General features: G+C 40.0%; 1 protein-coding gene across 4 annotated transcripts; it reads left to right on the forward strand.

Moving 5' to 3' along the window:
- Nucleotides 1-331: 331 nt before the first annotated feature.
- Nucleotides 332-24,163, forward strand: add2 (adducin 2 (beta)). 4 transcript variants are annotated; one of them, XM_054773897.1, is made up of 16 exons: nt 332-648; nt 7,109-7,301; nt 7,631-7,772; nt 9,189-9,340; nt 9,434-9,514; nt 10,175-10,324; nt 12,988-13,131; nt 13,339-13,437; nt 13,525-13,701; nt 15,099-15,344; nt 19,150-19,266; nt 19,336-19,422; nt 19,508-19,634; nt 21,279-21,344; nt 22,900-22,933; nt 23,080-23,141. In XM_054773897.1, coding segments are annotated over exons 2-16 (1,770 nt in total). In that variant the 5' UTR covers nt 332-648; nt 7,109-7,154; the 3' UTR covers nt 23,081-23,141. The 4 variants fall into 4 exon arrangements, with proteins under 4 accessions (XP_054629872.1, XP_054629869.1, XP_054629871.1 ...); XM_054773894.1 differs by lacking the exon at nt 22,900-22,933 and having other exon boundaries at nt 335-648; nt 23,080-24,163; XM_054773895.1 differs by lacking the exons at nt 332-648; nt 22,900-22,933 and adding an exon at nt 727-3,937 and having other exon boundaries at nt 23,080-24,163.
- The last annotated feature ends 7 nt before the right edge of the window (nt 24,164-24,170 follow it).

Genomic DNA, 24,170 nt, shown 5'->3' on the forward strand with positions numbered 1-24,170 from the left:
AGCATTTTTACATTTTTTTTATTTCAACAGCAGTCCTTTCACGTTCAAGTAGTATTGACGGGCACAATAACCCACTCTAGTTTTTCCTGAGACCCAAATTTCACACTTCTACTTCAATATGTACTGTATACTTAGTTCCTAAAAGATTGTATTTTGATAGTGTAGTGCTGTCCCAAACCGATGAGTCATTGCCTCTTACCGGAAATGACTCTCGTATTATTAGTCCCGTTCCTCTTCGTCTCTCCTTTTATCAATTTTGACTCAAGACCAGACCACGCCCCCTCTTTCGGTATTTAGCCAAGATGGCGATGATTCATTGGCTGCAGATTCACCATTTAGGGCGGTGTTGAGTGCAACATCCGGGCACTGCCGCGCTTCCCAGCATGAACGCACTTGTGCACTCGAAATGCTAGGTGTAAAGTGTGGAAGTGCACCATTTGGAACACCGTATACGACAGCGCCAGACTGGGCAGGCGTGGCAGTGGGCTGTTCCTTGGAGGCGCAGTCGGCAATGAAAAGCATCATGGTCCCCCAGACTTGCTAGTAGGTACCCTGACAAAGGAACACAGCTGTCGCAACGTATTCGAAGCTACCGCATCTGCCTTATTTGAAAGGGGTCCGGTAGGCACGTCCTGGGGATGCACTGAGGTGAGTGCACTGCTTTCTAGTAAGTGTTTCATTTCTATGTTGCGTGTTTGATTGGGCGTTGTGCAGCATCCTCATTGATGCTGCATCTCAAGCGCTATACACTATATGGTTATTACGCTAGGTATATATATATATGTGTGTATACATATATATATGCGTGTGTGTATTTATTTTAATTCTTCGTTGGTGCATGGCCTGGAATGTGCACTGTGCGTCGTTTGGCTGAGTAAGATCAAAATATGCATTGTTGCCAAACGACGTAAAATTTCCCGACAACATTTTGGATTGCGTTTAATCGGCCTTGTCGTGTGCAAGCACTGTGTTGCCATCGCCCTCCACATATTGCGGACGGCCGTCAGCGCATCATTGGCTCTGCTGGTGCTGATGCTGCCTTGCGTGCATGAGTGTTGCTAGGGAGCCATGCAGCGTGCGGCCGCAAGGGGATGATGGAGTACAGAGAGGGCGTCCTGTTGATAGGATTCCCTCACCATGTTCTGTCAATACATGTTTTGTTTCTGCCACACTATTCGGCATTTGAAAGAGTGATGCAGTAGGGGGTGGATCGATCCAAATATTGATAGCACTGATTCAGAGGGTAGTTATATTTATTTTCACAAATGCCTGCGTTTTTGAGGTGTTGTTCATATTGTTAGTTTGTTGATAGTGATACAGCCAGGGACATATATTTAATATCAGTAAAGAAAAAGTATTGGCATCATTTTTGTTAAATTTTCAACCTCATGACGTCTCACGACACTTAACTGCTTAACAACTACTCTTGCAAGTCAGTAGCCCAGAATCCGATCACAAATGGAAATCGCAGCAGGTCATTACGCAACATAATGGTCTGACTCACGGTGTCATCTTACAAAGCATGCTAACATTATCACACGGCAAATTAACACTCAAATAATAATAATAAATAATAATATAGGCTACAAGACAAGTACCAAATACGAGTTTGAAATAAAAAATAGCAATTTTAACTTTTACCCAGAATGCACTAGTCCCAGCAGAGCAGGTCATTGGTCAACGGAGTGCGCAGCAGCCATGCCTGGCAGGCCACCAGAGGGCGATCATGAGTGCCTCTGACGTCGCCATAAGAACTTTTTTTTAGTCGATTTGACTTGGTATTGTCAAATTGTGATCTACTGATCCTACTTAAGTAAATGTTTCTAAAGTATCATTATTCAAACTAACACGAAGTAAACACATTAATATTGCAAACATTTAAAAATATATATGTCTATTAACTACGGTTTTCTCACATGGTTTACATGTAAAGTAACATTTACCGTCACAAAAAAGTTTTTTTTCCAGTGTAGATGTGTGGCTAGTGGCTTTTTTTGAAAAAGAGAATGTATAGGTGTCAGAATTAGGGCTGCAACTCACGATTATTTTTCTTAGTCAATTAATCTGAAGCTTGTTGTTTCTATTAGTCGCGTAATCGGCTAGGCCCGAGACCAGGGGTCTCAAACTCGTGGCCCGCGGGCCATTTGTGGCCCACCAAATCGTATCTTGCGGCCCGCGACTGGACATCAAAGAGTAGTGCAACTGCAGCCCGCAACATCCAGGCAAGCTCAGTGTTACTTCCGTACTTACAGGGGCAAGTAAACACCAACACTGGACTAACAGTGGTGTTATCACATGGATGTATTGTGTATTGTATCGTATCCTGAGGTACCCTGAGATTCCCAGCCCTACTCCCAATACTTGATGTGGCCCAGACTCTACCTCCACTGGCCCCCAGTCAAATTGAGTTTGAGACCCCTGCCCTAGACGGACCACGTCAATATGAACCAAACACAAGCAGTTAGTGTTTTGGCCTGCCACATCTCAGAAAATATGCAAAAATGTCTCGCACCGTTTTCCAAAGTCAAAGCCGATGTGCGTGAATATCTCGTTTTGCCTAAAACACAAAGATAATAGGTTTGCTTCCATGGATGACTAAGGAAATTAAAAATATTAACATTTGAGATGCTGCAATTAGAGGATATTTACATTAAAAAAACAGGTTAATCGAATACCAAAATACTTGTCGATTAAATGTATAATCGATTAATCATTGATTAATTGTTGCAGTTCTAGTCTGAAAACTCATTAAATATACCGACAAGATTGCTAACTTGGCAACACTAATCCCTAATGTCTTCTCTGGTCGACCAGATGCATATAAGGTGTGTTAAGAATCAACGCTACAACGCCATCTACTGTACGGAGTTGTACCGACATTCATTCCACAGTCCCACTATAATGTGTTTATGAGCACGGGTAGCGCCAAATGTATTTGTGTCGGTCCAAAAGTATTTGTGGCTGGCCCTAACATCTGTTTGTTTGCCAGGAAGAAGAAACTACAAGTTTTGTGTAAAATAATAATGATTACAATAATGATGGTGCTGATTTAGATGGGAGTGAATATGGATAGAAGTGGCTATAATAAAAGTATGCACCTCTAAATCAACGACAGTCATTTCTATTAACTGATATTGTGATGCCAGAGAGATAGTGATGGATCAATCATAATACACGCAGTTTGTTTTCCAATGTGATGACGTTTAAACCCTGCTTTTAAGAACTTACATATTTACATATATTCAGTAGGGAGAGGGATCCATTCAAGTTTTAGCCTAACGAAAGTGGAGCCACAGAAAATCAATGCAGACCTGCTTAAGTAATTATTGTTCCAATGGATGTTTGTGCTCCCAAAAGCGCTGTAAGTAGATGCATTTACAATATGCGCTACATGCATGTGTATGAGAGGCTAATGTGCACCATAATGGATTTCTGGGAGATTTGGTTCTCAGAGCACAGCAGCATGTTTCCATGTCCGGGTCTCTCCTCAGGCATTATCTATGGATACATTACATGTGAATTGCAAAGCTTTTAAAGATAATACAGTAGAGTATACTGAATACAGAATACTGACTTAAAACCAGTACCCATACAATGCATTTTTGGCCAACCGTATTGTGTGTACAGTATGCAAGTAATTGAGTAAGACACACGAGAAGGGAGGGCGTGGTGTTTTGGGACTTTATCTGTTCCCTGCAGCACTAAGTGTGTGTGTGTGCGTTCTTCCGTGTGTGTGTGGGTGTTGGTGTGTGTATACACGCATGTGATCTTTTCCAAAGATCGTTAAAGTATCTCTGGTCTTTTTCTCCACTTAACGAGCTGTGTTGCTGGTCCACTTCCTGTTAATTGTTCGGATTAATCTGCACGTGAGCTTGTACCACTATGCTGCATGTGCCTACCCGCCAGTGCTGTGAGTGATACAGTTTCCTCTGTCTGGGTAGGTTTCTTTTCAATTACTCTTTTTCTTCATGGGAATTGAGGGTTAATGTGTAATCTGAATGATCCTGAAAGATTATGTATTCTTATATTAATATCTGATCTGATACACTAGTCCAAAAACCCACATAATCGAAAAACAACAACGCGAAAAACTAACTAAAGACACCGTGACCTAAACTAATAGGCAAAATACACGAACCAGAAACATAAAGTAAGGTACCGTGGTGCAATGGGGCACTCTGGGAAGGCAAGGGATATCAAGGAAAGAATAGCATAACCAGGAGAAACTACAGCAACCACGGATAGACAATGAGCAGGTGGATGAGGGAATAGCAGGTATAATATACAGGACAAATTTACAGTACAATACAGTGAATTTCCCCGCTGTGGGATAAATAAAGTACAAATACAAAGAAATAACATCTAAACTCGTTGCCTAAGCTACCCTCAACTGACTGCTCTCCTTGTGGAGGAGCAGCATCTCTACGCTAAAACCCTCCTGAATAACCGAGCTCTTCTCCAAGGGCGATCCAGCCTGCGGAGGACACTCATTTCAGCTGCCCGTATCCACTCGTGAACACAGGTGATGTAAATTATGGCCCTTGAGGAAAATTAATTACCCTGCTTCTCAGCCGCTCTCTGATGGGATTGACTAGAAAATGAATGAATAGATATCCGTTTATGTCAACATGTGTTGTAGTATTGTTAACTTCATCATTATCTTGCATGATTTTGCAAAGTCAGATTTGTGGTTATGTCTACAGCTGCAACAATGAATCGATTAATTGATGATTAATCGATTATCCAATCTATCAACAACAATTTTGGTATTTAATTAATTGTTTGTTTTTTTTTATTTAAAAATGTGTCTGATTCCAGCCTCTGGAATGTCAGTAGTTTTTCAATTTCCATTTTCATCCATGAAAGCAGACCTACTAGCTTTGCGTTTTAGGCAAAACAAGATATTCACAAACATCAGCTTTTACTTTGGAAAACAGTGATGGACATTTTTGCCTCTTTTCTGATATGTTGCAGACCAAACCACTGACTGTTTGTTTTTGGTTTATATTGATTTGGTCTGTCTACGGCAGGGGCGTCAAACTCGTTTTCACCGTGGGCCACATCACAGTTATGGTTATCCTCAGAGGGCCACTTTTTATAATTCTATTTTAGAATTTCGTTAATTAATTATTACATACATTTTTCATTCATTAAAAAAAATTGTCATTTTAAATTGGATTTGACAACAAAAAAAATAAATTTTCTGTCAATATTGACAACAAATACATTTAGCAAGAAAGATCGTCTTTTTGATTAAAAAAAAAATTTTAGTTAGTAATATTAATTTTGTTTTTACTTTAATATATTATTTTATTATTTATTGTAAATGTAACGGTAAATGTTTCTTAAATTATTGTAAAAATGTTTTAAATATTACATTTTTTGATATTATTGTAAAAATATTTGTTATACCGTATATAAAAATGTGTACTTATTTAAATACATTTATATTAAATAAAAATATATAAAATTACAGCATACATATAAAAATACAATAATATAAATATAATCTTACAATAGTATAAAAGTAAAATAATAACAAATAAAGCTTAAAAAAGTAAAGACAAAATTTATATTAATAACAAAATTACAATATATATATACTAATATTTTTTTTTAAATATTAAAATAAGTGTCCTTTTGACATTATTTCAAGGCTTTCGCGGGCCACATAAAATGATATGGTGGGCCAAATCCAGTCCCCAGGCCTTGAGTTTGACACCTGTGGTCTACGGTCTAACCAATTACAGTAGACGCTCCTACCACGTAAATAATCCGTTCCGAGAACCTTTAAGTTATAGGGTTTTTATGTTATACGAAGCGTAAAATACATGTAAATAGCCTAATCCGTTCCAAGATCTTCCCAAACTCACCCCTTTGGCCCTTCAAAATATTCAAAGTCCACCAAATATGGTGGGAAAATATAATAAAATGTTAGCATAAACATAAGAGTAACATTCCAATATAAAATAAGGTAATAAATAAGTTTACTGTAAATAAATAAAACTGGAAAACAAAAACAATCCTACCGTTCACGAGATGTCTTGATCAGGAGCACACAAGTGGAGGCAGGAAGGAGGAGGAGGAGGAGGACTAGCCGACTAGTCGAAACACGACTCAAAGAGTCTAAGAGTCAGCTGGTCTCACAGACAAACGCACACGCACTACACGATAATGCTGTGTGCAAAATTTTAATTTGTAACTTAACTTAATTGTTTAAGTTAGTTTCAGGGCGACTACGAAGAGGAAGGTGTTTGAAGGGACAAGCCTGTCTCTCACACAAACTCACGTACGCGCTATATAACTCAGCCAATGAGATGAGAGCGTAGGCGGTGTCCCGATTATCAGCCAATGAGATGAGAGCGTAGGCGGTGCCCCGATAATCAGCCAATGAGGTCGAGAGCGGAGGCGGTGCCCCGAAAATCAACCAATGAGAGCGTGATGCGTCAGAAGGCGTCACCAAGTGTTAGTCTGAACTTGCACCGACTTGAGGCATTAATAAAGTTGATGAAAAAAAAAAAAAGACTCGCACTGACTTGACACTTTATGTTATATGGAATTTCTTCCGTAATACGAAGCAAAAACTTTACATAAATTCTTTATGCTCAGTGGAATTTATGTAAAAGGAGGTTTATGTTATGCGAGGTACTACTGTACTTGATTAGTCAAAACAACAAAATAATTGTTTTGGAGCCCTGGTTATAGATGGGAGGGGCAACGGGAAAGGAACTAGCACTTACCTCCAAAGCAGGCAGTCGACTTCTCAGCTGTTCTTTCACCCCCCTTTGCGCAACTAACAATATGCACCCATTTAAGTTTTGCACAAATGGAAGAAAACAATAGAAACAGACTTCTGTATGTTGAACAATCCTTTATGATTGTCCATTTTTCTTGTCTCTGGCCTAAGTCACAAGTAAATGTGCAAGTAATGGCTATTTTTGTTGACAATGACTTACGTCGACATGAATCAGACCATCCAAGGGATGTCGACTGAAACGGGTTCCACTGCACTTTATGTTTATGTAATGGAATGGTTGATATGTTTCCAGTTACAGTATGTTCCCTATCTGATTTGAACTGTTATATTGGCTGTTACTATGTTCTCCAGAGTTATCCTCGACCCAGACCTGGTTGTAACACACCAACTGTGGAAGATGAGCAAGTCCCCCACCCCGAAGGGCACCCCGGTGCAGCGGAGCCCCAGTGATGGGGTCCCAGAGGGCCTCCAGTCTCCTCAGCATTCCACACCCAGCTCTGGACCGCAGCTTAAGAAACGCATCTCAAGCCTCCTTCAGAGTCCAGTAAGATCAGTGAGCTCTAAACACATACGACATAATAATAATAATAATAATAATAATAATATGAGTAAATGTAGACTTGTCATAGAGGTTGGTAATGTAGCAGAAAATCAATTGTCTCTCAAATGTCATTTTCATGCTGATGCTGCACTAATTCTGCACTCTGTACTGGGTTTTTGTATCTTCGATGGTGACGGTGAGACTGCGATGCTGTGTTTTATCATGAAGTAAGAGTGTAGATGAAGCACGTACGATGACGATCAGATGGAGTTATGTATGTACAGTGATGTAGATATCCTTGATGACTGATGTACATTGATCTGTGTGTGCAGTCATTCAGGGAGGAACTGGATGTGCTCATTCAGGAACAGATGAAGAAAGGTGGCAATTCCTCAAACCTGTGGGCACTCAGACAGTTGGCGGACTACATGACCTTGCATGGCTCCCCGGCCACCCTACCAGTCTCCCCATCCAGTATGTACTTTTATACACACCTTAAGGTACAGTGCATTTATAGGAAATGTTCAAATTGTTCAGCTATTTGTCCTGGGGTGGACGATATTACAAATGTTGGTATCGATGCCATACCAAGTAAATACAGGGCCAGCATTCCCGATACCGATGCCGATACAATATTTTTACGATCTTTGAATGATTTTGAGACTTTGCCTTCAGTTTTTGATTGATAGCTGTGACCCCAGGATGCAAGGACATGGTTGCTGATGTTGAGCCAACAGGTTGGCGTGATACACACAAAAAAAAAGCAAAGTAGCAAAATAACAGAAAAACTAGGAGGGACTGCTATGGCTAAACACAAATCTCACCATCGGACGTGGGAACAGGAAGGCGCACGAAAGGCCACATCAAACACACATACAAGAGTGGAAGGTAACAACAAAGCAAAATAACAATGAACCGGCGACTACGTAGCTGAAGGTCCAGCTGAACTAAATAGAACCATAATTGCAAATTAAAGACAGGTGCGCCCCCAGCTCCCTCTAACCCTGGGGTAGGGAACCTATGGCTCGGGAGCAAGACGTGGCTCTTTTGACGGCTGCATCTCACTCTCAGACATATTTTTTTAAGGATGACATTTATTTACATTTTTTGCTGACATTTTAAAATAAAACCTTTCAGAAATCAGTTTTAAAATTTCTTTAAAAATATATCACTTTTTTGCATTTTAATCCATCCCTTTTCTACTACAATGCAGGTGGCCAGAGCCAATGCCACCTGTCCAAAACTCAATTATTACTGGATAATGTGGTATACCTACCTGGGTCACTGAGAGGTCAAGAAATACACTTCCCTCCTTTGGTCAAATAGTCTGCTATCTAATTCTGCAGAGCAAAACCTTTTGACGAAAATTATGGCGAAACGAAAGAAAAATGAAGAGTATCGTACAAAACCATGAAGCACCAGAAGTCGCATTAATTGTAAGAAGTATTTTATTTATTATTGGTTAGCTTCAGTATAATGTTATTAAAAATAATACATTCATAGACGTATAAATTGTGGGCCTTGCTTAAAAATGTACGGATTTAGTTGTATTCAATGTTACGGCTCTCAGGGCCTTATTATGTGACTTTCATGGCTCTCTTCGCCAAAAAGGTTCCCGACCCCTGCTCTAACCAAAGCAAAGGTAAAGCGTATGGTGATAAACAGGAAACAGAAATAACTAAACAACAGCACCGAACAGGAAATAATCCAATGTGATCTGCCCATTCCACATAATATTTATCAGTGGTGGATTAATAACGACATGCAATTCATGATTCACGCTATTGTATGTTTGTTATCAATCATAGAGTTAAGTTAAAAAAGGTCAAACCTGAAGTGACAATATTTTCTTGTGTGGTTTTGTTGCCTATGCGTTTGTCCGTCCCACAGACATGATGATGGTGACGCCCATTAATGACCTCCAGGGCTGCGATCCTGGCAGCATGGTGAAGGGGGAAAGACTGATGCGCTGCAAACTTGCCAGCATCCATCGTCTGTTCGATCTCTACGGCTGGGCCCAGATCAGTCACACCTGTCTCACTGTTGGTTTTGTATTTAAGTTGAAATTCCATTTTCATGAATGTTATTATTTATGATTTGTGTCTTTCTTTCTTTTTTTTGTTTTTTTTAAACAGCTGCGAGTCAGCAAAGAACAGGAACACTTCTTGGTGCTACCCGACGGCCTGGCATACAGCGAGGTTACTGGGTCAAGCCTGGTTAGTATATCAAAATACCGAGGATGACCTCCTCATCTCCTTCCTGATCTTCTTGTAACAGCACATGGAATCCATGACCCCTCTAGCATTCATTAGCATTCAATAATCTTCATCCTTAATGATGGGGAAAAAACAGCCTAGGTCTCAGCTTTGTGATATAGGTGACAAAAAGTCCTATTTTTATTTTTAAATCTTATTATAATAATTCATTCCTAATGTATTTATATTGTATTCATATTCATATAATTATTAGAATATATTTATATTTATTTTCAATTTATTATTATTATTTCAGCAACTACTGTAAATCACCGTTTTGAGGGCTTTAACATACTTGAAAACTTAGCAAATGCTGCGATGTACTGTATATCCTGGCGAAAAGTGGATATCTTAACCATACCCTGCTTAGTAGCGCCCCCGTTGGATAGTGAGAAAATACATTTGCATTTGAAAATAAGCAAAATTTTCAAGAAAATAAGTAGAGTGTTGGAAATTCTGGTCTTTCCAAAGAAATTCCACCAGAAGTTCCATTGATAGTTTATTTAGTTAGTTGAGCAAATTGTTACAGTAAATCCAAATTGTACTGTGTTTATATTCAGGTTCCCATACTTTGGTGAAAGGTTGATACTAAGTATGCTTTAGGGACTGTGTGGTTTTCAGGTAAAGGTGAATATCTTGGGTGAAATAGTGGAGAAGGGCAGTACCAACCTTGGTGTGGACGCAGAGAAGTTCAGCCTGCACTCAGCCATCTACTCGGCCCGGCCTGACGCTCGCTGCCTACTGCACCTTCATACGCCGGCCACAGCTGCAGTGAGTCTTCCTGTATATGGTTTGTCAATAAGACACCACATCTGCAAAAACTGCATTTAGTCCAACATCAGGCTTGCTTTTCTGTCCCTCCTTGGCGCTTCTGGCTTGCGTGCCTCGTGGGTGTGGCTGTGCTCCACTCTATGTGGGGCCCAGTTCGCTTGCGGTCGCTGTGGTGTGGCTCCCTGGCCAGCCGTGGTTATGTGTTTGTGTGTCGCTTGGATGCAGTTCCTGCCAACCATCCAAGAACAGTTTGGTGACAACCGATGCTTTTTCCAGCATGATGAAGCACCTTGCCATCAGGCAAAAGTGATAACGAACCCGCTCGGGGAACAAAACATCAACATTTTGGATCCATGGTCACGAAACCCCCACAAACCTCAATCCCTTTGAGGATTTGTGGTCAATCAGGTGGACAAACATAAACCTGCAAATTCGGACAAACTCCAAGCATTGTTCATGCAAGAATGGGCTGCGAAGTGAATAGACAGCACCCATCTTTTTTCTATGCCGCTTATCCTTCGGGCGAGAGGCAGGGTTCACCCTGGACTGTTCGCCAGCCAATCGCATTCAACTCACATTCATACCTAAAGACAATTTAGAGAATGTGTGAGGAAACCTGAGTACCCAGAGAAAACCACGCACGGGGAGAACAGAGAGATCCCGATCTCCTCCCTGTGTGGCCAACATGCTAACCATTCGGCCACCATGCAGTGAATGCCATGGTGAATTGAAAAAGAAGGGTCAACTCTGAAATACTGACTCTTTACATAAGCTTAATGTAATTATGACTTGTAATTATAATTCAGTATGCCATGACTTTTGGCCGTGACTGTACAAAAGGGCGCAATACTTATTTTTGTAACACAAACTCAGTGAGAAACATGGGAAAGGGGACAAAATAATAATTAGGATTGGGGTGGGGGGTGATGTTTGTCTAGCCTTGGCTGTCGGGTGGGAGGGGGTGACAATCAGCCAGCAAAAACACACAATAATATTAATTGCATGTATTATTTTTTTGTAATTATTAATGTAATTTTTGTCCAATGTAATCAATTTGATCTTTATTCCATTTTTTTTAAATGTACCCTTCTTTTTTATACTTTCTTTCTCTCTTTAATACAACGCAATTACATAACAATCATCATGACTACTATTATTTATCACTATTTTGTTTTTTTCTTCATATTTGATTAATAATTTTTATTAGTATGCAGCCCACTTTTAATGACACATCTCCCCCACAATGCACAACCCTCCCCTCCTATTGTACACCATTATTACTTGTCTTATGTTTTATGAATTATGTTCTATAACCCCTTCAGGTATGTAAATATGTCCATCACTGCTTAGTTATTACCCACTTAGGTCGTTTTTTTTTTTTCCTTGCAGAAAAAAAGGCTTATTTTCAGAAAAACAAATGAAAATTTGACCAAAAATGCACGAATGCTGAAGGTGATGTTCCACTGTAAGCGAATAAATTAGAATTAAATGAAAATAAACGTTAATTGATGAAATAAATCAGAGATTAAAGATAAGTGAATACAGTAGCATAAATATGACAGAAACATTGTATAACGCATGAATAATGCAGAATATCAGTTGAGCTTATTAATGATAAATGAATGAGATATATTGCTTGGTATTGTTGATATTGGCATACTTGCCTCTGATGTTTTGATGAATAATTGATCATTTGTTGGCATATTTAATGTTTCGGCTGGACTGTTCCTCTGTGTTGTTTTCAATTCTAAATCTTCTTGTTCAGCAATGCTTTTAATGTAGTTCTGTTGTTGTCGAATGCTGATGACTTTATTCCATCGGACTCCATCGGTCTTAGTGCCTCTTAGTGCCTTTCCTTTTCCTTGTAGTCAAGATGATGTGATGTTTTCTATTTGTCCAATACTTTGATGTCCTTGAAAACAAGTACACTAAGTCCCCAACTAACGAACACAGTTGGTTCCAGACGACCGTTCTTATGTCGAATTGTTCTTAAGTAGGGGAAAAGGTAATATTACCAATGATATAGGTACTACATGTACGTGTATACATATACAGTATATGTGTATGTATGTAAATATGAGTTTGGATGTAGTAGTAATATTAAACGAGGATAATTAATTAAAAAAACAATAATAAAAGTGATATGATAATACGTAATGATAAATGTTATTTACCTTTGAAGAGGAGTGGTCGAGCATACGTTGTTGTGGTGGAGTTGGAGGAGGAGTTATTAAAAAAAAGGACAAATCGTCGTCATCGTTAGACTCTAAAAGAGGTAGTGTTCTGTGGGTGGTGTAGAATTAAGCAGGCCTATTAACTCTTCATAAACTTTAATCACACGCTCTGTCCGGGTTGTATTATACAGCTAACAATGTAGCTTTCTCTCTACCGCTGTTCTACCACTGTTGGTCCCATTAGCAGTGTCACAGTGCCCTCTGCTGGTCAAGCATGTGGCAGTATAAATATGGACTTCATAAGGCAAAACACATGAAAATATAGACTAGTCGGCTTTGTTCGTATCTCCGAAAGTTCACAGGTCGGGTGTTTGTTAGTAGGGGACTGAGTGTACTATTTAACTTGTTGGCGTTTCCCCTGCTTCCTTAAGTGTTGTGCTTTCTTGGTGATGTGAACGTGAAGTTTGACTGACAAATGTCTGTCCTCAGATTTCAGCAATTAAATGTGGTCTCCTGCCATTATCCCATGAGGCCCTGCTTGTCGGTGATGTCGCCTATTATGAATTCAACGGAGTCATGGACGCGGAGGAGGAACGTGTGGAGCTTCAGAAGAGCCTTGGACCCACTTGTAAGGTTAGCACATCCCAAGAAGTAGACCCACCTGACAATAGAGACTTGATTCAGCAGCTGCTTCGTGCTTCCCTCTTGAGTGCAGAGAATAAATACTTAATTATCAAATCAGGCACTGCCGCAAGATTAGAGCTATGGTGCACTTTTATTCCACGTGGATGGACAGCTTATTTATTTGATTGGTTTTAATCAAGTCTTAATGATGTGAAGGTTCTGGTGCTTAGAAATCATGGAATAGTGGCCCTGGGGGAGTCTGTGGAGGAGGCCTTCTACACAATCTACCACATTCAGGCTGCCTGTCAGATCCAGGTACACACTCACACACAGTCCTTCAAATATACAAATGAAACTTTTGTTTTAACATGATTAAACATCATTTCAACTTTTGTGTGCCAGGTGTCAGCGCTGTGCAGTGCTGGCGGTGAAAAGAACCTGATCCTGCTTGACCGGGCCACCCATAAACCCAACCATGCTGGCACTGTGGGCAGGGCCGGCTCTACCTTCGGCCCAATGCACAAGAGCCGCATTGGAGAGCATGAGTTTGAAGCCCTCATGAGAACGCTAGATAATTTGGTGAGTCAGTTCTATAACACAAGTTCTAGTGCAAGAAATATTTGTACTGAGCAGTAAAAAGTCAGATACGGTTGAACCTGTTTATGTTGACGACCATCTAGGTCAGGGGTGTCAAACTCGTTCTCACCGTGGGCCACATCACAGTTATGGTTATCGTCAGAGGGCCACTTTTTATAATTCTATTTTAGAATTTTGTTAATTAATTATTACATAAATGTTTCATTAATAAAAAAAAAATAGTCATTTTAAATTGGATTTGACAACAAAAAAATATAAAGTTTTCTGTCAATATTGACAACAAATACATTTAGCAAGAAAGATTGTCTTTTTGATTTAAAAAAATATATATTAAAAAATTAAAATTAAAATTGTTAAAAAAAATATATATATTTTTAAGTTGTTTTTGTTCATAATATTAATTTTGTTTTTACTTTAATATATTATTTTATTATTTATTGTAAATGTAACGGTAAATGTTTATTAAATTATTGTAAAAATGTTTTAAATAGTACATTTTTTGATATTATTGTAATGTAAATGTGTACTTATTTCTGTACATTCATATTAAATAAAAATATATAAAATTACAGCATACAGCATACATATAAAAATACAATAATATAAATATAATTTTACAATAGCATAAGATTAAAAGAGCTGTTAATAAAAACACCAAGGTCTTTTACACAGGGGCGGCAATAGGATCAAAGAGGGCCTGCGACACCGTTAACATCAGTGAGGGCAGTGTCCCCAAAAATCACAACCTCAGTTTTCTTCTCATCTAGATAGAGAAAAATGATTGACATCCAGGTTTTTGCATCATGGAGGCAGTTTTTTTAAGGTTATAAAAGATTCAGTTTTGGATTGTAGGGGTAGATATACGTGGATATTATCTGCAAAACAATGAAAAGAAATGTTATGGTTTTTAAAAAATTGAACCCAATGGCAACAAGTACAAACAACACAGGACCTAAAATAGAACCTTGGGGCGCCCCATAGCTAAGAGGGGAAGGCTTTGATGAAAATGGGCTAAGATGGGCCAAGATTCCCACTATAATTTTTGTAGAGCTGACAAACAGGAATATCCCATTACATTTTGGTGACCATCTGGATAAAACTGCAGATCCAGAAATGCAGTTTTACCTTTTGATTCAATTCAAAGAATCATGATGGACTGTTCATCATGAGCCAGGAAGTATTGTGCTAACAAATCAACACACCACAAGCGAGTTGTTATATGTTGGATGCTGGACTGTGACCTAAAACTTTATTTTGTCTATGGAAGAAAAAACGTAAGTAGACAGAAAACATCTAAGCTGTGATGGTAACGGTGAGCCTGGGTTGAGTTATCTGTTGCATAGGTGAAATGTTAACCTTTACCGCCTGGTGTCCTCTAGGGTTACCGTACAGGCTACGCCTACCGTTTCCCACTGCTGCTGGAAAGATCACGAACGCGAAGGGACATAGAGGTTCCTGCAACCGCCACAGCTTTTCACCAGTTTGACGATGACGGAGTCCCTCTGGGTCTCAAGCAGCACCCTTTTACCCAGCGCCAGCAGCAGGAGAGAACTCGATGGCTCAACACCCCGAATACCTACCAAAAAGTCAGCCAGGAGCAGGCCAGTCCTGGACAGCGCACCACTGTAAGTACCTGTATGTAGCGTTAGAGATGTTACAGGATTAGTGAATACACTGAACTGGTGAAGCAGATGTGTTTAAACCAGGGGTCTTAAACAGGGCACATACAGCGCAAATGAAGCCTTATGTATTCTCAGGGTATTGAATCGATTGCAACTGGATTGTTCAGGTTGTCTTAGAAGATGTTATGCATCAGTTTGTGCTCACGGCTCAAGACTGGAAAGGACTTCCTTTCTAGTCGTGAGTCACTTGAGTTCTGGCGTATTACAACATTACATTAAATGACACAAATTGTAAGTGAAACCTGTTGCATTGTTGTTAACATTGTATTTTTGATTAATTGGAGAGTTCAAAGTGTGTGTTAGTGATACCAACAGGACTTGTAGACCTCCAACAACGATAACCGGAACAAAGTGTCAGCAGTCACGTCGTGGCTCTCAGTTCTTTGAACAATTAATTCATCCGGGCGCCGTTTCAAAAACTGTAGACTTTATGACCTACTTAACTTAACTCCAGGTGTGGTTTCCACCACCCAATCATTACAATTCTAGTACAAAAGGACAGTCAGAAAGTCATTTGCTAATCCTGTGAGAGAAAAGATGGCGTTGACCGTGTCAGGTCAGATGTTATTACTTCATATAAATTGGGGAAACGATCAAGACCAGGACTGAGATTAAAACGAAATGTAGTTGGGCAATGAGAATAAGCCTGGAATCTTAATGAGATTTGAGACCACAGAGTCCGTTGACGGCACAGTCAGGAGATTGTGGGTTCATATCGCCGTTGGAATAGCTCAGCATCATTTGCATGTTCTCCCCGTGCGTGTGTGGGTTCTCTCCGGGTACTCTGGCTTCCTCTCTCAAAAATAAGCATGTTAGGTTAACTGAAGACTCTAAATTGCTCATAGGTGTGAATGTGAGAGTGGCTGCGACTGGCTGGCGACCAGTCCAGGGTGTACCCCACTTCTCGCCCAAAGACAGCTGGGATAGGCTCCAGCATACCCGCGACCCTAGTAAGGACAAGCAGTATTAAAAAATGGACATACAGTGTATGAATAACACGACGATAGGCGTACCGTATTCTACACTACCCGGACACAAACCGAGGCAAAATTTTGGCATACATTTTTGACGTTAATGGAAAAACACACTAATTGTGTCATACACTAACTGAGGTTCAAATACTTCTACTACTTCTTCTGTGTTGCTACAACCACAACTGTAATACAACCAACTGTTTGGGCAGAGAACTCCCTTGTGGGAACACCTTTGTAAAGAAATGGTTTAGCAAAAAAGTAGCCAGCAAAGCAATGGTGGGAGCTCCGTGCAGCTGCTGGCTCTGCCTTTGGCCTTTTGTGATGAAAGGGATTGCCTCTGTCTAACAGGTATTGTACAGGGTGTCCCTGAAGTCTGGACACAAAGGAAGTGTGAAGTCATTGCTTGAGTTTGCATGAATATTGCAAAGTGCATCAACCAGATATGCGAACGGCGAAAAAAACAAAAAACTAATAATGGATGCACCCATTAAAAGTATTTTCGATACTCTAACCTCTATATTCTGCTTCTCACCGTTATAAAACAGTTTTTAAATGCAGTTTTACACATTAACAAGTAATTATCGGCATACAGAAATGTGCAGTTACACAACAACATGTCCTGTCAAACCATCTTCCTGCTGTAAAATGTTGAGTGAATTGACTTGTGACAGAGTTCCCTCTGCTGGATTCATAGCTGCAGTACTCTTTTCCCCTGTAGATAGCGCCATACAACCAATTTATATTTAAGTGAACATAAAGCAACCCAAAAAGTAATTATTTACGATTCAAAGCAGAGGAAAGAAATCCGTTAATATGCAAGGGAGTGAATGGGTCCAATGTATTCCAGTCGAATAAAATGTTGTTGAAAATGGGATTTCTTGCAAATGTGCATTTCTGCCCTGTGCCCAGACTCAACGGACACCCTGTAGAACCCTGCTGGCACTGACGTCACAAAGCAATTTTTTTGCGGTGATAATACCCCGCCTCTCACTCGAAGTCAGCTGGGATAGGCTCCAGCATACCCCTGCAACCCTAGTGAGGAGAAGCGGTATAGAAAATGGATGGATGAACACTGTCTAATCTAATACTGTCTAATGCAGAGGGCCTCACTTACATTTGTTCAAGGGCCAGGATTTTTCTCTGCAGATACTGTGAAGGCCAAATAAATAAATCTAGGATTTCTATAGGATTCTATGACTCTGGCTAATTATTAGCCTTTGCCAGTGCCAGCAAGCCACTAAAGCCCAGAGTCTTGCATGGGTCCAAATAATCAGGGGGATGGGGCGATGGACAGTGCCAAAGTTATGATGCGTCATCTAAAAGTACATCCGCAGGTTACATTCCTTTGAAACTTTATAAACAGCAGCAGTCCAGTCGTTGTTAAAAGTCTTGATTTTCAGCGTCTGCTTTTCTTTTTTTTTTGTTTATTTCCTTGATCGCCCATCTTTACATATGAAACTGATCTTATCCACAAATCTTACAGTATCTACCTCTGCAAAGGTCTCAAAGTCAGCCATTGTCCCCTTTTGCTCTGCCAGACAGACAGTAAACAATCAAGCCTAGGTTAAAGCTACAGGTAGCGGGAGCAAAGAGCCAGGCAGCGCCAGGTTAGCGCTTATGAGCTGTGAAAAGAGTAAAGCTACTACAAGGACAATGATGGATTTCATGACCATTTTTGGTAAGAGGCTCAAAGCAGGTCTGTAGTATAACCTGTTGCACAAGTTTTGTTTGCTTGTAAAATGTGAAAAAAAGACTAAAGGAACTGATATAATTTAGTAGTTTGGACAGCAATTTTCTAAACTTTTAAGTTATATTTGAGAGACCGACCTCATATGCAGTTAAAACAACAAGTTTGAATTGTTTCACGTGTATTGTTTCATGTTTTTTTTTAACAAAATACGATTGAAACATTGAATGTACCTGTATATAAATATAAAACCGTATTGCATTGTAAATCGGTGCATCACTTGTTGATAGCGTTATAGTCGCATCTTCTTCTACTGTTGCTTCATTGTAACGAGTATGCCTGACTGTCTCCCCCTGTGGAGTGGAGGAAGTACTGCAGGAATGAGCACTTCTTTAGTGAGACTAAATGGTTTCATTAATTTGGTGAATTTTGGCACGCTAAATGAAAAGCTTTGGCAGGTTGGATGTGGCCCGTGGGCCACCTATTGAGAACCACCGGTGTAATGTCTCTTTTGCAGAAAACCTGCGTGAAAAAAGCTATGGTGACCGTGGTTGTGGTTCTTTTTGTTTTCCATAACAGCAAAATGGGCAGAGTTGCAATTATGTTTTTGTAGTACAAAAACAATATGAGCCATCTACTATAGTGGTTTGCAAAGCTGTCATGTAGCTAGCGAGGGCTTGATTGCCAATCATTATGCCATTCAAAATCACACGGTAATTGTTTAGTGATCTGTCCAGGTTGCTTTTTTATGCTCTAGCTAGGATGAAGCGGTGTAAAACATGGATGGAAAGCTGGGAAAGGAAATGATACTGGTTGTTTGAAATCAGTAGGAGGAGCTAGCTCTTCCTAGCTGTTTACCTCCTTTCTCCCTCCCACCTCACTGAAGCTCTCTGCATTGCAGAGAAGGCTGCCTCTGAATCCGCTCTGACTGCTGCAGTGCAGCGTCTGCCCTCTGGTGGAAAAACCCAACAGCACCAAATACATTTTGGACCTCAATCTCTAATAAAATAATAATTACTGACGAGAAGATTGTTGAAGATTGTGGTTTTTTTTGTCCAACATATCAATTGTTGTTTCTCTCCCTCAGTGGCTGAAGACAGAAGAGGTGACACAAGCTGGCAGTACTTCCATCAAGATAGAAAACCCCAACCAGTTTGTGCCTCTTTTTACTAACCCTCGGGAAGTGATTGAGACACGGAACAAGGTAACGTTGGGTTGTCCTCTTCTGTGAAATGTTCACATCGTACTGATGTTCAAGTCTCCCCCCCTTCAGATCCGACAGCAGAATCGCCAGGACATGAAGACAGCAGGCCCACAGTCTCAAGTCCTCGCCAGTGTGATAACGGATGATAGTCCTCCGGTAAAATGCAATGTGTTTATTTGTAAATATGACCTCCTCGCAGATTATCTCCATGTTTTAAGAGCTTTGTTTTTTAATCCGTTAGTCCCCAGTCAGCCCACCACAAGTCCCACCAGAGCCTGAAACTCCCAACCCCTTTAACCAGCTGACAGACCAGGAACTAGAAGAGTACCGCAAGGAAGTGCAGAAGAAACAGGACAGCGGCACCAATGGTATGCTTCATTCAGCCGGTCCTGATGAAAGTGTCAATGGCTTTTTGTCTATCATCATCACACAGGAGCTATACAGTAAGACATTTGTTCTTTTTAGCTAGACGTTGTAATTAAGAGCTGAAATAGCGCAAAACTATATTTGCAAGCATTGCAGTTGTTGAGGTCAGTATTATAGCAGCCAACTTAGGGTGAAAGGCAGAGTACACCCAGGACTGATCACAAAACAATCAGACGGCTGACGCATACAATGGAACCCAGTGTTGGTCGACATAGACGGGTAAAAGTCCTGGTCCGCCTCCTTAAGTCGATGTCGGTGTACATGGTTGACCACTTTTGTTGACATCAAATTTGAGACGCATTCAAAGATATGTGATGATATGTAGTATTTTACCCTGGTCACCTGGTGTCACTTATATAAAAAAATCTACTAAGAGCCTTTGGTGAGCTACTCAAAATCAGCTGGTTAGATAGGAGACCCCAGTCATAGTATCACCATCACAAGGCTGGGTTAAACAACCACACACAAATAGTCTTTTGAGAACAAGATATAATTAGTATAATGACAACAAGAGAGTAAAGTTGTTCTGTGACACTTGGAAAAGTACGTACCCCATGAACGTGATAAAAACAAGCATGATTGGCATAGCCTGTGTCGAGCTCAATACGAGACACGCCATTTTGCTGGCAACCCTGCATGACACAGCAGACATGTAGGATTGGCCGCCACACAGTTTTTCTGGTTGACTTTGAAAGGAGTTTATCGACATACGCCGACTACATGTTTCTTTACGGTGATCGGCCGATTTTGATCGGTGGCCGATCGATTGGAGCATCCCTATGAAAGATGATTTGTGAACAGATGGAATTGGAGTCGCGGTGTAGCCAGTCACAGCTCACAACTATGGTGCGTTTAAGGGCTGTCCAACAAAGTGAGGAAAAAAAACATAATTGAAGCATAAAGATATAAAGGTGTAAAAAATGGGGGCTTTTTTAACAGAGGTACACGTATGCTGTACATTTTACCTGTATTATCATTTTAGATTTATAAATTACCAATTTAGGGTGAATGAGATGTGTTTTCTGCGGAAAAAATGACCTATTTTCACAGAAAAAATATACATACTGTCTATAAATAATAAAATAATCATAATAATCTTAACATCAAAATAAACATTTGTTTTTTTATTTGTGCATGTACAAAATCTTTATTGTCATTGTAGCATCTGTATTATTGTAGTATTTTAATATCATATGAAAACAGAATAATCCAAATAAAAATATGCACAAATGGAGGAAAACCATGTAGGTGGATTAAAAAAATCCTCACCCATTCTCCTTGTGTTTCATGGGGAAGCAATGGCTAGTTTAGGGAGAAAAGAATAGGCACAATGTTGAGACCTCATCTTCCTTTGACATGATTGTTGTGATATGTTTTGTCTTAATGTTTTTGTCACTGTTGCATGCCATTCATCTACTCGGTGACCTTATTTTTTCCTTATGATTAATACTCTCAGCCTGTACGCAACAATCATTACTGACGTCCACCCCACCTTAACTCTCCTTTTGGCCTCTCAGCTTCACTTTCTGCACAGCCAATCACTTATCTCAGTCTCTTAGTGTCTTACTCTGTGTTTTTGCAAATAGGGGAGGAGGTGGCAGATGAGACTTCCCCTGCTACCTCCCCCACAAAGGGCCCTCTGCCCAACCAAGGTGAGGCTTAGCAATGCATTCACTGCCTGCCCCGCATGCCATGCACTGTGGCTACCTGGTCAGCCGCCTTCTGCAGTCTGATTGACATGAAGCAGCCAGATTGACTTTTTAGACTTTAATGCTCCCCATGCTCACTGACAGCCCTGTTACTCCCTCTCATAGTCAAGCAACAATTAAGCCGCAGTGTTGTGTGTAGACACATGTTTCATAGAACATTATCTACCAAAAAAATGTGAGAAAATGACATAAGCTAGTACGCTCATGCTATTCTAAATTGTTGATCCAAATGATAGTATATTGATATAATTGGCACTTCTTTGTCAAATATTTCCGTTTCTACATGATATCAAATGCTCTACCATATATATAATATAAGGCAGAGGAAAAGGGGTGGCACATGCACCAAGGAAGAAGCCATTTGCGGCTTCACTCTATCACGGTTTTTCAAACATATTTTAATTAATAAATTATGCCGTCTCAAAACACAAAGGCATTCAGAAGACGCGTATAAGACGTTGTGATGATATGTAGTATGTGTAGTATTTTACACTGGTCACTAGGTGTCAGTAATGTTACTGTAATATTTGGTGAGACACAGAAGCACTAGACTTAATTGCGAATACGCGAATGACGAAAAATTGAGAGTGGTTGATATGCCTCTGGAAATGTTTATTTTGACCCTTTAATCATCAAACCAACAGGAGGTAATCAAACCAAACACCACCTCAATCATAGTGCAACCAAACACACACACGTGGAACACACAATGTGACTGCGCCACACGGAGTGGGTATCGAAATAAACACTTCTCCACTAATAAACAATACTATTTTATACTAAATTGTAGACCCCAATGCATGCTGGGTAACCTCCTGTTGGGGAAGTGTGTGTGTGAGCTTCCCAGCATGCTTTGCGGGTTATGAATTAGCGTAAAATAGTATTGCTTTGAATGTACAGTATATTAGTGTGTAAGTGTCAATTCGCAATTTGAAGTTTGTGACTACTTTCTGTCCTACTTACGCTTGACCAATGCAGGGCAAATGAGATGGGTTTCCTCCCAATAAACAGCCTAATTATGCAGATTATGAGCACAAAATGGCTGGATTTACCACAAATTTTGATTGTGAAAAATGTGTGCGGGTTGTCGAATATATGGAACTCATGTTTGCAGCAACAAAATAAAGTTATAAAGTAAATAATAGTTACTACATAATGATAGAACCTTGATGTATCTGTAGTGTTACTTCATATTTTTCACGGTCAAAAGGGAGTAATATTGGGTGTCAGGTCTTATTTGCTGTCTGCACGATGCTGCGTTTTTCGCTTGAAAGACATTTTGGCTTGTCATGCTTGTGGGAAAAGCTGCTGAACACCCGTAGTTGTAAGCCAGCTTGCGCAGCATCCAAACCCCATGATGGTTTACAGCTAAACCGCCAGTCAAAATATCACATTTGTAATCCTATCTAAGTAGGTCCATCTGTCTCTGTACCCACTGTATCTTGTGTCCCTCTGTGTCTGTCTGTCCTTTTCTGTGTTACTCCACAATGATTCATAGGGCACACCTCTGGTGCTTTGGTCTTGTCTCACTAGTAAGTACAGAAACAGTACACATCTCACATAACTAGAGCATGCTCATCTGCACTGCCATATACTGTAGCTTTACAGCGCCAACAACGCAACTCTTTTTGTGTCCCATTGCTAAAATAATATCCTATTATTTCCATCCTCTGAGCAGGGGATGCCAAGACGGACTCTCCGGTCATACAGAATGGAGGTGAAGAGGAGAAACAGGCGACGGAAGAACTGGAGAAAGGGATGAAGGCCCTTTCCACCAACGACACCTCCGCTCCTACTGCCCTGCCTGCCAAACCACAGGGCGGGACCCCCGAAGGCTCGCCATCAAAGTCCCCGTCGAAGAAGAAAAAGAAGTTTAAGCCGCCGTCATTCCTGAAAAAGAGCAAGAAGCAGAAGGAGAAAGCGGAAACCTGAGTTTGAAACCTTGATGAATTATTGCTGAGGTGTGTCTTTGTGCATAATGCAGTGACAGACTGGTGGAGTTGACTGCGTTTCCAACACACGAACAGATGTAAAGACGACGATCACACTTTTACTCTTTGGTTTGAAGGAAACAAAACATACTATTTGACCCCCTCTGATCCCCTTAATTTCATCACACTTTTCAACACTTTGTACCTCTCATGTCTTTTTATCACCTACAGTTTGATGAAACCATGTCTCAAGAAGCCAATCACTCTCCTTTTGGTCAACCAATATATTAAAACAAAATATACACAAATGCAACTTTCCAATTCCCTGAAATAGTGCACCCTTGATCCCCCTATAAGCACTTGGAATAATGTAGATTTACATGTGGTGACTGATCATAGCATCTAATGGTTTAGCTCTAAGTATGACATTGATGTTGCAGTTATACTAATGTACTGATAGCTACTGAATGCTGTTTATTGTAAATCAGTCAGACAATAAATGTTATTATCGCAGGAAAAAACAAGACGAAAGCTGGCAAAATCATCCTGTCTTGCAAGAAAAAGTGGGCATCTATAAAATATGTCACTGTAGCTTGAAGACTGGTAAATACACTGACGGCACTAATACATCCCACATTTTCCATTTCGTATGTGTATGCAAAATACCTCCAGTTAATTTCTGTCTTAAGTCGGTCAGAAAAAAACAACAATGCTAATATGTTGTTTTCTGATGGTTTTGTTGATTTCATATTAGAATGTGTAAGTGAATGTTGCAAGTTTACCATATATCTGTCATTATTAAAGTTTTATTTGAAATCAAATGAAATTTAATTATGGG

This window comes from Dunckerocampus dactyliophorus, chromosome 4, assembly GCF_027744805.1.
Source record: "Dunckerocampus dactyliophorus isolate RoL2022-P2 chromosome 4, RoL_Ddac_1.1, whole genome shotgun sequence".
In the NCBI taxonomy this organism is placed as follows: Eukaryota; Metazoa; Chordata; class Actinopteri; order Syngnathiformes; family Syngnathidae; genus Dunckerocampus; species Dunckerocampus dactyliophorus.